The 12,823-nt window shown below is 46.2% G+C and overlaps 1 protein-coding gene across 5 annotated transcripts in view; it reads right to left on the bottom strand.

Moving 5' to 3' along the window:
* Window positions 1-12,823, bottom strand: part of CCDC34 (coiled-coil domain containing 34) — a 49,130-nt gene that overhangs the window by 26,940 nt on the left and 9,367 nt on the right. For all 5 annotated transcript variants that reach the window (XM_088470468.1, XM_088470467.1, XM_088470470.1 and 2 more), the window contains 2 exons: window positions 8,754-8,886; window positions 5,926-6,033 (listed from right to left, as the gene is read on the bottom strand). In XM_088470468.1, the coding sequence (XP_088326594.1) occupies window positions 5,926-6,033; window positions 8,754-8,886 (241 nt within the window). The remainder of the gene's footprint in view (window positions 1-5,925; window positions 6,034-8,753; window positions 8,887-12,823) is intronic.

A 12,823-nucleotide genomic window follows, 5' to 3' on the forward strand; every position in this document is an offset into this window, starting at 1 on the left:
CGCCAGTTGTAAGAACTATGTATGTGGATGGCATAAGTTGTCCCTGATGCAGTAGATATGGGATGTGTCCTTATACATCGTTACTGCAGTCGAGCTAAAAAGCCAGTGCGCCAGTTCCCGTGAGACTCTGCTAGCTTCATGCGTGTTTTTTCGCCGAAGATGCATCGTAGGGCCATATTCAATTAGCGGCGAAACAGGCGAAAGTGGAGAAAAGTTTTATCCATCCCAGACGAAAAAAAATAAAAAAATTCTATTTTTAGCTAAAAATGTGGGGACTTCTTTCAGAACCTTTGGACACCCCCCCCCCCCTAATGATAAATTACCCCAACATTTTTTCGTAAGTTGCGTACTTTGGTGAAAAACGACCGCGCAAATCTTGGGCGAAAAAAAAATTAAAAAATCGTTGAAAATGATAGAAAGTAATTTTTTTTCCCAGGAAATTACTGTTCCACGTAAATTGGGGGTACATTAAAATGGGTGCAAGTATATTTTCGCGTCGTAAAAATGCAATATTAAAAACAGTTAAATAAAACGCCTGCTGCAACCGCGTGCGATGTTTAAAATACTTGACGCATCCATACCGCCCCCCCAAAAAATCAAACAATCAGACCCAATACGTTAAAACCATTTTCAACTAATTTTACAAAAGTGCGCAATTTACTAAAAAATGTTTGGGTAATTTATCATTGGGGGGGGTGTCCAAAGGGTTCTGAAAGAAATCCCCACATTTTTAGCCAAAAATAGGAATTTAGCATTTTTTTTTCTCCTAGTCTGTGATGGAGAAAACTTTTTGCCAGTTTGCCATTTTCGCCTTTTTTTGGTGAAACAAACGGGCGTTTTAGCTGCTAATTGACTACGGCCCTTAGTTGCAATGTGGTGCGACTAGGACGCGCCAGCAGACTGTGCTAATTAAGTTGATATTAGTTGCATCACATTGCAACTTAGACACATTTTCTGCAAAAAAAAAAAAAAGATGCCAGACGCTAGCAGAGTAGCACGGGACCTGGCGGCTCACTCACACCAGGCAAGTTGCGCAGTGTGGCGTATTGAGGCTAGATGTATGAGGACACATCTGTACCATGTACTGAGATAATGTTTACATGATCACTCCAGCAAACCACGGCCTCGTGGGCAAAAATAAAGAAAGAATCATGGCCCTAAGTACGAAGCGTAAGAGAGAGATAAAGTGGATGGAGATGAAAGACCAACCAATCAGCTCCTGTCACTTTACAGGCTGTCTTTGACAAATGACAGTGAGCTGATTGGTTGGTACTTTATCTCTCTAAGGCTTAGTACATAGACCCCACGCTGTTCTGATACACTCTTCTCTGTCTTTGTGAACAGCTAATAAATCTCATAGGATATCTTCTAGCCACTTCAACAATGGTTTGATCGCCATAATTTTTGTGTGGCTCCTGGTTCTCCCTTGATTGCCCGATCACGACTGCCCGATTGACTGAATGAATTCTGAATTATTTTCCCAGAGCTGGAATTATGCTCAGAACATTGCCAACACTGCTCAGACATTTGCTGGCAGCCTGGCTAAGATTTCTTCCCACAATCTTTGAGATATGAAACAACAAGATTGTGTCTGTAATTAAGACAATCCATTCGTGACCTGCACCTGATTTTTTTACTATGGTTTTTTACTATGGCCAAAGACCAATCTCTATGGCTGCAGTGATGAGTCCTAGAACTTTATAGCAGTGGCCCATGGACTTGTTCAAAGCTTAGAAGTTCTCAAATTAGTTTCTATTTTCAATTGATAAGAAAGCTCTCCCTCGCAGTGCGTCTAGGCAAAGCAATATTTAAGTAGTGGGGATGGTTGTTATGGACAGTTTTCCTTGTTGATAAAATTACTACAGGATTATGCATCCAGAGGACCAGTCAGGTGGGACTTCTGTGAATTCTAACACCGTGCCAAAGAAAGCACTAACAAGTGAGACATCAAACTCTATTGGCAGTGATTAAGATCCTACTTTGATATCCATCATGGAAGCCCATTAGCTCCAGTCTTTGCTGAGTCTCCACCAGTAGGAGTCCATAAAAGGTGGACAGAAGCTTGGTCTTCAAGCAGCCACCATGAGATAAGAGCTACCAGTTTGGGGGCTAGAAGAGTAAATTCCCAAAGATCTGAGTCACGTGACCTCTGGAACACTTGGTTGCCAGAACTAGGCAAACTGCTGCAACTTCCAGGAGTGCAAAAGGTAGATAAGGAAGAGTGCAGGTTGTGAAGACTAAACACCTTAGAGCCAGGTGAGGGATATTAGGCTTCAAGTTCCAGATAAACTGCTAAAGCTCCAAAGATGAGAAGAGGGACTGCAAACGAGTAAATATTTTATTCCTGACTGAATCTGTGAATCCTGGGAATGATGTGGCTGCCTTGCCTGAAGTCACGGGATCATGTCCGAGAAGGGATGCCCCAGTGATTTGTTTATATAGTAGTGTGTTTACATTTTATCCATTTCTATAATTAATACTGTTAAATAAAATAAATATTCTTTATTCAGATATTTGCCTGGATGTAAAAAAAAAAAAATGTTTTCAAGTCCATAACATAGAGACGGGAGGTTGGCTGTAAGGAAGCCCAGAAAGTCCCCGTTGGCTCTGAGTCGCACTCTTTGCCAGCTGGGTTAGGCAAATAACCTGTGGGTATTCAGATAGATGTAATGACCTGCATTGTACACTAATAGACTACTATAGGATTTGTCTATTATAGCCATTGGCAGTACCCAAAAAAGGTCACAGAGAATAAAGCCAAGTACACCTCCTGTAATACACGGTCCAAATCAGCCCAAACTTGGCTGGTAGGTCCGGTTATTGCACAGTGGGACTGATTCATCAGCGATCGCAAATACAGCTACGTATGAGCGATTGTTAGCCACTGCGCATGTGTATAAGCTGTACTGCGCGTAAACTGCGATCACACTATGATTACACATGCACAGAGGAATCCATAGCGGAGTGAGTGACAGGCTGCGAGCGTTTGGGGGTGGTGACGGGGGAGTGGTCAGAAAAACGCAGGCGTGCCTGTCCGTTTGAACACCGTTGCTTGGGCGTGCATCAAATAGACACTGTGATTGCATATGCAGCTTGACAGCCCACTGCGTACAAAGAGACAAACCTTTATTCAATCATTTAAAAGTACTGTCTATATGACTTTATGGCAGAAAAACACCACTGTAAATTGCAGTGATATCTTCTGTTCAGTACACGGTGGTAATTCTTCTACTGACACTACCAGTGGCCGGTTCAGTTCTGCATGATGTGCACGTTAGCGCAAGTCATGGCAGACCAACTCTGCCGATTTTCCTGCACACCTTTATGGGGTACAAGGCTAAATCACATATGTTGGTGGTTCAGATATGCCATCCCAGAATGAAAAAGACAGCCACTGCGCAGAATTAATTGCCGCAGTGGTAATGGTGTCTTTCTTATGTACATATTACTGGCATCTGTAAGGAACCATCAGCAGGAAAGAGAAATAGAAGCATTTTTGCAAAAAAAAAAACCATAGTATAAATAGATATATACACCGATCAGCCATAACATTAAAAGCACCTGCCTAATATTGTGTAGGTGCCGCCAAAACAGATCTGATCTCCAGACCTTTGAAGGTGTCCTGTGGTAGCTTGCACCAAGACATTAGCAGCAGTAAGTTGTGAGGTGGGGCCTCCATGCCTCGGACTTGTTTTTCCAGCACATTATTATTAATTATCATCATCATCATCATCCTTTATTTATATGGCGCAACAAGTGTTCCGCAGCGCCTTACAAAGTACATAAACAAATAATTTTACAACTGACTTACAGTACAAGATAGGACATGGATAATATACATTGCTATATTAGTGACCATAATGGAATTGGTATGAAATACCATCGGCCGCATGGCCGGCGGTTCGATTCCCGTCAGCGGCAGCCCGACAGAAGAGTACGACGCAGCGGAAGCCCGACAGCGCTGGAAATCCCGATCGTGGATAGGCAAGTATCCACTAACCTAACCCCTCTAACCCTAACCCTCCTTAGGGATGCCTAACCCTAACTTCCCCCCCAAGTGCCTAACCCTAACCACCCCCTTCCCCGCTGCCTAAACCTAAGTCCCCCGGGGGGGGTGCCTAACCCTAAGTCGTCCCCCGGGGGTGCCTAACCCTAACCCTCCCGGGGGGGGGTGCCTAATCCTAAGTATCCCCCGGGAGCCCTAAACCTAACCCTCCCCCCCCACGGCTGTCCGCTCGCGGCGCCCGGCATCACTATGATCGTGATGCCGGGCGCCGGTCTCCCGGCATCGGTGAAATGCGGGCGGCTACATCCAGACGCCCGGCATTTCACCCTTGCCGGGATAAGACAGTCGGGAAGCCGGCTGCCGGTATTTAGGCAGTCGGCTTCCCGATTGCCTCCCACCATAACACCTAGATATGCAACAGAGCGTAAGCAACAAAGTGTTAGGTGCCGTGGTGGGGGGTAACAATTAGGTGAAAGTAAAGTAAGGAGAACCACAAGACGGTAGAGGTCCTGCTCGTAACAGCTTCAACCCGCAGATGCTCGATCAGACTGAGATCTGGAGAATTTGGAGGCCAAGTCAACCCCTTGAACTTTGTCACATTCCTGAAACCATTCCTGTACACTTTTTGCAGTGTAGCAGGAAGCATTAGCCTGCTGAGAGAGGCCACTGCCATCAGGGAATACCGTTGCCATAAGGGGTGTACTTGGTCTGCAACAATTAGGTAGGTGGTATGTGTCAAAGTACCATCCACATGACTGCCAGGACCCAAGGTTTCCCAGCAGAACATTGCCCAGAGCATCAGATTGCGATTGCCGGCTTGTCTTATTCCCATAGTGCATCTGTAGCCCCCTCTTCGGTTACTAAACAACACACACACCCGGCCATCCACATGATGTAAAAGAAAACATGATTCATCAGACCAATAGTCTGCTCTCCAAATCCGTGTGGTAGACTCTACCCACCCGCAAGCACTGCGACCAGTTCAGTGTAAAAAAAAACAACCAAGTGACGTATACTCTGACGCTTCTTTGCTAATTATGCACACCCACAAAACTCCGTTTTGATGGCCAGAAACGCCTGCGTCCACAGCTCCACTCCCCCATTCACAAGCACCTTCCCCTGTTACCACCGACAAACGGTACTGTCACTCAAAGTAGCGGCCAATCTGTGTACTACAATACGTGCATACGTGCTAAGGACATCATCCGATGCGCCGGACTGCGTCACGGCAGCACCAGTCACGTGTGGTTTCCATCACGTGGGAGCACTGGAGTTCCGGGATCCAGAACGACGCGGAGGAGGTGTTACATGTCCGGTGGGGCAAGTTATTTAACTCGATCTGTATGTCACATTCTTTTTGTCATCCGGAAGAAGGGGCAGATGGCCCCGAAACGTCGATGAATGTGTGAATAAACACCACCTATTTACATTAGTACATGGACTCTGAGTGCTGCCTTATTTGGATTGGTATTGTGGGGACGCTGTTCCCTATAAAGGTAGGCACCTGAGCAAGTTTTCTTGGATTATAGTCATGTGAGTGCCGGAGTACCGCTGGTTCACTGGTTGTCGCTACCTGGACCACTTTCTGTAGGTACTAACCACTGCACACCGGGAACACCCCACAAGACCTGTCATTTTGGAGATGATCTGACCCAGTCGTCTAGCCATCACAAGTTGGGCCTTGGAAAAGTCTCTCAGATCCCTACGCTTGCCCATTTTTCCTGCTTCCAACACATCAACTTCAAGAACTGACTGTTCACATGCTGACTAATCTATCCCACCTCTTGACAGGTGTCATTTTAAGTGGTTTTAAAGGTTAAGGCTGATAGGTGTATGTATATAGGAATTAAGCAGATAATGTTCATTGGGAAGAGTACACTTTAATGCAGGTAACAGAGATACATAGATCAATGCGTTACCTGCTCTTGCTTTTTCCGGACCCAATCTTTGTGCTGTTCTTCAGCGAGACGTTTTTTCTGTTCTTTTTTCTGCTGCTGTTTTTGTCTCTCTTCTTCTTCTTTTAGTTCCTGTGCAATTAAAGCAGAATAAGGAGGGTTGAGCGCAAGATCTCAGTTATACAGTAAAAGTATGTATTACAGATACTGATATCTATAGAAAATAAAAAGTAGCAAATTATTTAGGAATTGTTCCACTACATGTAGGCCATCATTTTCCTATCTATTCACATCCAATAATGGTGAAAAACATGTTGCCGTAGTGGTGTCTGAGACCTTACGCTAGTAAAAGCCCTTCCCCTGGGGTACAAGTACTGAGACGCCCACTCTGAGCATCATTAGACAACAATCCCACTTGGAGCATCCTTAGACACAACCATCGAAACTTGCACCTGCAATAGGCTAGGAGCAGAATCTCCATCAGCGTATGGCCTTCAATGTAAGAGATTAACCTTTTGAGGTTGTAACCACTTATGCGACACGCGCATCACACTCCCATTTGAAAGTGCTTCTCCGTGGATCTGAATAGTCACCTTCTAGTCATCGACAAGGAACAGCCAAAACATTTCTGAGACCACTGCCACTGCACAGGATGGAAATCATCTGCCCGACTCCAGAGGTGGCTCCACCATCCAACCCCCCAGCTGGAGTTAATGGTATGAGCTCAGGGGGAGGCAAGGGGTGTTTCGGCAGTGCAACACACAGCGCAAATGATGGTCCGGTCAGGTCCAGTCTTAAAACCTTGCCGAGAAGCACCACCTCCCAGCGTTCTCCTCGGCCGGGATACTAACGTACCGAGAGGCCAGGCCCCCATGACTCGCGGCAGGCCCCCGTGAAACTTAACCATGCTCATTTTTAGCGCATGCAGGGGAGGGGGGACTGCCAGGGCTGATCGACAGCCCCAGTCCATCCCTGATGTCAGGTCAGCGATAACTATAAGGGGGGTCCCAAAGGGCTTTTGCATCGGATGTGGATTGAAAGATCTACAGTAAAAAGGTAGACAATGTCTAGATAGACACCAGATGTTAGACAATCAATAGGTCGACAGGGACAAAATGTCGACACACTAAAAGGTTTACAGGTGCAAATGGTCGACAAGGTCTATAGGTCAACACAAAAATGGTCGACATGTTTTTTTTTTCCTAACCCTATTCTCCCCCCTAACCCTCCCCTTGGTGTCAAACCATCCCTCGTGGTGTCTAACCCTAACCATCAGGGTAGGTGCCTAACCATCCGGTAAGTGCCTAACCCTCCCTCCTGGTGCCTAACCTTAACAGTTGGGGTAAGTACCTAACACTCCGGTACGTGTCTAGCCCTAAAAGAAAAAATATATATATATGTGTCGGCCATTTTTGTGTTGACCATTCGACACTGTCGCCCATTTGTACATGTCAACCGTTAGTGTGTCGACCTTTTGCCTGTCTAACATCTGGTGTCTATCTAGACATTGTCTACCTTTTTACTGCAGATCTTTAGACCGGATCCTTTTTGCAACAGCCCGCACCATACAAAGAAGTTTAGGATGTAGTGACTCCGTACCAGAAAGTTCAAGATGCAGGTCCAGAAGCTGGGCAAGCCCCGGCATGTATGGTACTCCGTCTCTTCACTATGATCTAAAAAAGTCTCACTTTTTTTCCACAGTTATAAGATAACTTGGGAGTATGGGAAAACGTTCATACGCGGTCAGAACTAGCGCTGAGAAAATAACTAAGACCTAGCACATTTCCTGACTACATCCTTGGTACACTGGGCCTGATTCAGAGCCGCTCGTAAGCGGCCGCTCGTTCGCTCTGAGCGATGTTCGCACAACTGCAAATGCGTATGGGTCATAATGGGCATGCGCAAACCAGTCATTGCGGTCGGAAATCGTGCGCTCGCAGAACAGTGAGGGGCTGCTAATGTGATTGACAGAATGTATCGTTTGTGGGTGGTAACAGGGGAAGGTGCTTGAAAACGGGGGAGTGGAGATCCGAACGCAGGCGTGCCTAACGGTCAAAAGGGCGTTTAATGGGAGTGCATAATTAGTAAAGGAGCGTCATCGACCACGTCACTTGGTTGTCTTTTAGCCTGAACTGCTCGCAGTAAGAAAAACCTACCACAAGTACTGCGAGCAGTACAGATGCCTTTCGATGTACCCGATTAATCTAATAAATACCGGAGATGACGTGTGTTGCCAACGGCAAAGGGGCGTCTTTACAAAATAGCGAGCGCATTTTTCGTTTGCTCGCTCAGACAGAGGCGTCAACAAACCGCAAAGAGTGAGCGCTCAATTTAAATAGCCGGACCCTTTTTTGGAACGACCGTCCGCAAATAGCGTCCGGCTCTGAATCAGGCCCACTGTACACTAAAAAATAATAACATTGGGAAGGATAACTTAAGTGTTGAGTTTTCCACCTGCCCCCCTACTCTCACTATTACAATTTTAATATGTCCTCAAATCAAGACTGAATAATAGTTATACAAATTCATAATATATACAATTTTCTTACTATAGTATTCTGTTTACAGACGTACATCGTGGACATGTTCTTGCATGAATTACCTTTGAAACAATATTTGTTATTTCAAAAATAAATAAATAAAAGAAGGCTGTGGACATTTAATTAACATTAACAGAGTTGTGTATTCTACAGTTGCATCAAATGTTTATACAAATATAACAAACAATCTCACTAGAGTCCTTTGGTTAAGAATCCTCCAGAGTCTGACACTTATGACTACAAAGCAATACAAGATGTAAAGACAGCAATGATATGATATTCATCAAAAATGAATAATACAGCCACACTTACCTCAGATATTTTCTTTTGCAGCTCAATGCGACCTTGTCTTTCTTTGGTAAGAAGCCACATTTCCCAGGGAGAGAGATTTAAATTTGCTAGAGACTGTTCAATCGGCATGCTGTGCTGTCCTTTCATCTGACCACTGCAAAGAAACGTGATGGTCACACAATGTATATTACAAGGTCTATACAGGGCGCACTCTATGTATACAGATGTGTCCCATGCTGCAGTCCCATTAGACAGTCCCTCTTGGAGCACCAGGTCCCCTGCTACTCTGCTAGCGCCGGGTGTCTTTTTTTTGCCAAAGATGTGACTTAGTTGCAATGCGATGTACTAGGACACACCAGGAGACTGTGCTGATGAATTTGATATGTGACACTTGTATATCTGTATGTGACATACTCTGAATAGGTCTAATAAATGCTACGATGCAGCAGCCGTGGCTTTTTTCCATGCTAAGGTCAGTTGTGCTTTGTACACAGAGGGCCTGATTCAGAGCCGAACGCTCTGACCAGAGCGCTCGCTCTGAATCAGGGCCCTCCTCCATGAAAATGGAGCGTCCTCCTGGACGCTCGCATAGCTGAGGGTGACCACCCACAGCTTATGCATGCGTCCATGATGATGGTCGCGATGGTCAAGACCATCGCGACCATCGGGCTTGCGACGGAGACCCTGCGGTAGGGTCTCCCTGCCGCAAGCCCTGGAGTGATTTTGGCTCTATCAGAGCCAAAATCACTCCCACTGACATCACTAGTGATATCAGTGGGGCCGGCTTCAGACGGTAGGCGTTCCCATGGGAACGCCTCCGTCTGGCAGCCACGCCCCCGGCACAGCCACAAAAGGGGGCGTGCTGTCAATCAACATCGACAGCACGCCCCCTTTGGTGCGAGACCCGGAGCGACGGAGAGCCCGTCGCTATCCGGATCTCCCGCATGCGCACGACGGAGCTCCCTCTGTCGTGCGCATGCGCAGTGGGGCAACATCGACCCGCTTGCGAGCGTCCTGCGCTCGCGAGCGGGTCTGAATGACCCCCAGACTCAGTCGCACACAGAAATACAAGTGTTGCATCTCAAAATAATCAGCACAGTCTCCAGGTATATCGTACTACATTGCATCGCAAAAAATATGCGCAAGGCGCACAGGACCTTACGGCTCACACGGACCATGTGGAATATTGAGGCTAGATGTATGAGGACACATGTGTACGGGCAATTTCATTCCTGCGAATTTCCAGGAAATTTGACCATTTTCCTAGCAACTCGCGGCCACTAACATGTCATTCCTTCCTTCACAACACAAAGAAGTGGGAAGGAAAAACTGACACTGTGATAACCGAAATCCCTCCGGAGAGAGCACACTGATCAACAACAGATTTTATTTGACTTTCTGTATTATCAAGTGTACAGGGAACACTAATATAGAGAAAACAAAAAAAGTGGCTATACAAAAAGATACGGCACCTGGAACGGGTTGGGCACGGATCCTGATTGTCGGGATGCAGCAGTCAGAATACCGACAGCGGCATCCCGACAGCCAGAATCCCAACACCTGAAGGTAAGTAACCTAAGCCTAACTCTCCCCCTACCCCACCTTTCCTGCAGCCTAACCCTAACCCTCCCCTCCCACAGCCTAACCCTAACCTTCGCCCTAACCCTAATACTTACCACCGGAATGCCGGCGGTAAGGATTCTGGCTACTGTCGGGATTCCGGTGCTGGTATTCTGAGCGTCGGCATCCCGAGCGACTACATCACCCTAGGACAGCGACTTCTCCCTGGTTAGCAGCAAGAATTTGACATTACCACAAATTAAACATTGTGGTCGAGATGCACGATGCACCGCACTCGCGATGAGATGCATTCTGCCGGTCATCGCATGCATGCCGGTGTTAGTAACGCCTGTATGCATGACGATCACCGCAAAGGACCGCTCTGTCGGTAAGAGTGGCCCTTTACAATAGAGGGACTTCCAGGTCTATGACCCAGAAGCTACTCCGGCATCCTTCTGCGTACGCGCCTCGGGGGGTGCTGGGAGGGATCAGATTGGATCCCTCTAACTGCACTCAGCGAAGAGAAGCCCATAGGCTTCTCTGGGTAACGCCATCAGGAAGATGGCGTTACCCATCGCAACCAAGTCCTGGAGTGCATCTGAGAAATGCGGTCAAACCCACATTTTCGGTGTTTGGCCGCTTTTTTCCCCTTGATGCATCCCGCCCTGTGTATTACTGAACATTTTGACCTGCAACAGACACTGCCCTAAGGACATGTGAGGGTCTTCAGCGCTGTGTAATGGAATGAGGAAATGATGCTTTACAATTACTGACAATCGTACAGTGGAATGTCAGATGAACACCAGGTATTTTATCTTCATGGTTCATATTGGACAGGTTTATTCTTTAAAAGGGTAATTCCAAATAAAAATGGAGAGTAAGAGGGTGTTTCTACTTCCCACAATCAGCAGAATGGATATCTCATATACACCAATTTGGGAGAACTCAACCCCAATGATTTTTCAACAGTTCAACCAGGAACAGTTTAAATGAAAAGCAAACGGTTTGTGTAACAGAAGCTGTGACTGTCCTTCCTCCCATACAGGCCACCTCCCAGTCTAGTTGTTGAGAAACAGCTTTGGAGTGCGAGTAGGGGCGAGTTCTACAATAATATCGCCAAATACTACTCATTGATGAAAGGAGATTTGTCAGCTGGAAAAAAACAACATTCTACCGGGATGTAGCCTTTTATTCCATTTTATTTTTTAGTAAAAATCCTAATAGGTTTTATATTTTATTGCCAATTAACCTCCTTTAAATTATATGTACTTTAATGGCCTGGTTTAGAGCAAGTGCAAATAAAAAGTAGAGCAAATAAGGAGCAATTTGCTCCTGGGACAAAACAACATTTGCAAATGCATTTAGATTTTGCATGCAGGGCAAATGCTGTTTGCTTGTATTAAATGACTTTGGGCCTGATTCAGACCCACTCGCGAGCGGCTGTCCGCTCGCAAGTGGGTCGATGTTCTGGACTGAGCATGCGCACGACGGAGGGAGCTCCGTCGTGCGCATGCGCCAGACGCGACGAGCGAAGGAAAGTCCTTCGCTCGTTGTGTCCGATCAAGGAGGGCGTGCTGTCAATGTTGATTGACAGCACGCCCCCTTTGGTAGGCGTGCCGGGGGCGTGCCTCCCTGACGGGGGCGTTCCCACGGGAACGCCTCCCGTCAAAAGCCGGCCCACTGACATCACTAGTGATGTCAGTGGGAGTGATTTTGGCTCTGATAGAGCCAAAATCACTCCGGAGCTTGCGGTTGAAAACCTCAACCGCAGGCTCCGGCTCGCAGTTTCGATGGTCGCGATGGTCACGACCATCGCGGCCATCAAAATGCACGCTCGTATAGCCTGTGGGTGGTGACCCACAGGCTATACGAGCGTCCAGGAGGACGCTCCATGAAAATGGAGCCCGGCCCTCATTCAGAGCGTGCGCTCTGCTCAGAGCGTACGGCTCTGAATGAGGGCCTTTGTCATTTACACTGAAATTTAAACTAATCTAGGACACACCTTCCCTATTTAAAATACCTGCACATTTTAAATTTGCCCCAAATACAATGCAACATGGGTTTTACCAAGGTGCAAGTTGCTCCTAACTCTGAATTCAGGCCCTTTACTGCTTATAGCATTGCCTGTTGCTTGTACACCATCTGCCTGATTCGAAACAACCAGCTAAAGGGCAATAGGGGATAATATTCAGAAGCCTGTAATGTTAAAGATGTTTCACTTTTATTCTTCTTTAATTTATTTATTTTTTTAATTAAACTTTCATTGCAATGTATAAAGGATAGGTGAACGATGTTATGACTACCGAATTACTATATCTATTTAATAAAATAAATTCAGCATCTACAGGCTGCCAGAAATAATCTTGTAATGAAACAGAGAATTGTCAATAGGAAAGACAATAGTAAATATGCATACAATTCAACAGTCTGTATTGTACAAGTGCATGCTCCTGTCAATTGCCGTTTCCATTCAGGTAGATTTGATAAGTCAGCCTTCTGGGTGATTATATAGCAAAAACGGTTCAAGACAA

The sequence above is a fragment of the Taudactylus pleione genome, unplaced genomic scaffold, assembly GCF_031769625.1.
Source record: "Taudactylus pleione unplaced genomic scaffold, aTauple2 ptg000100l, whole genome shotgun sequence".
Lineage (NCBI taxonomy): Eukaryota > Metazoa > Chordata > Amphibia > Anura > Myobatrachidae > Taudactylus > Taudactylus pleione.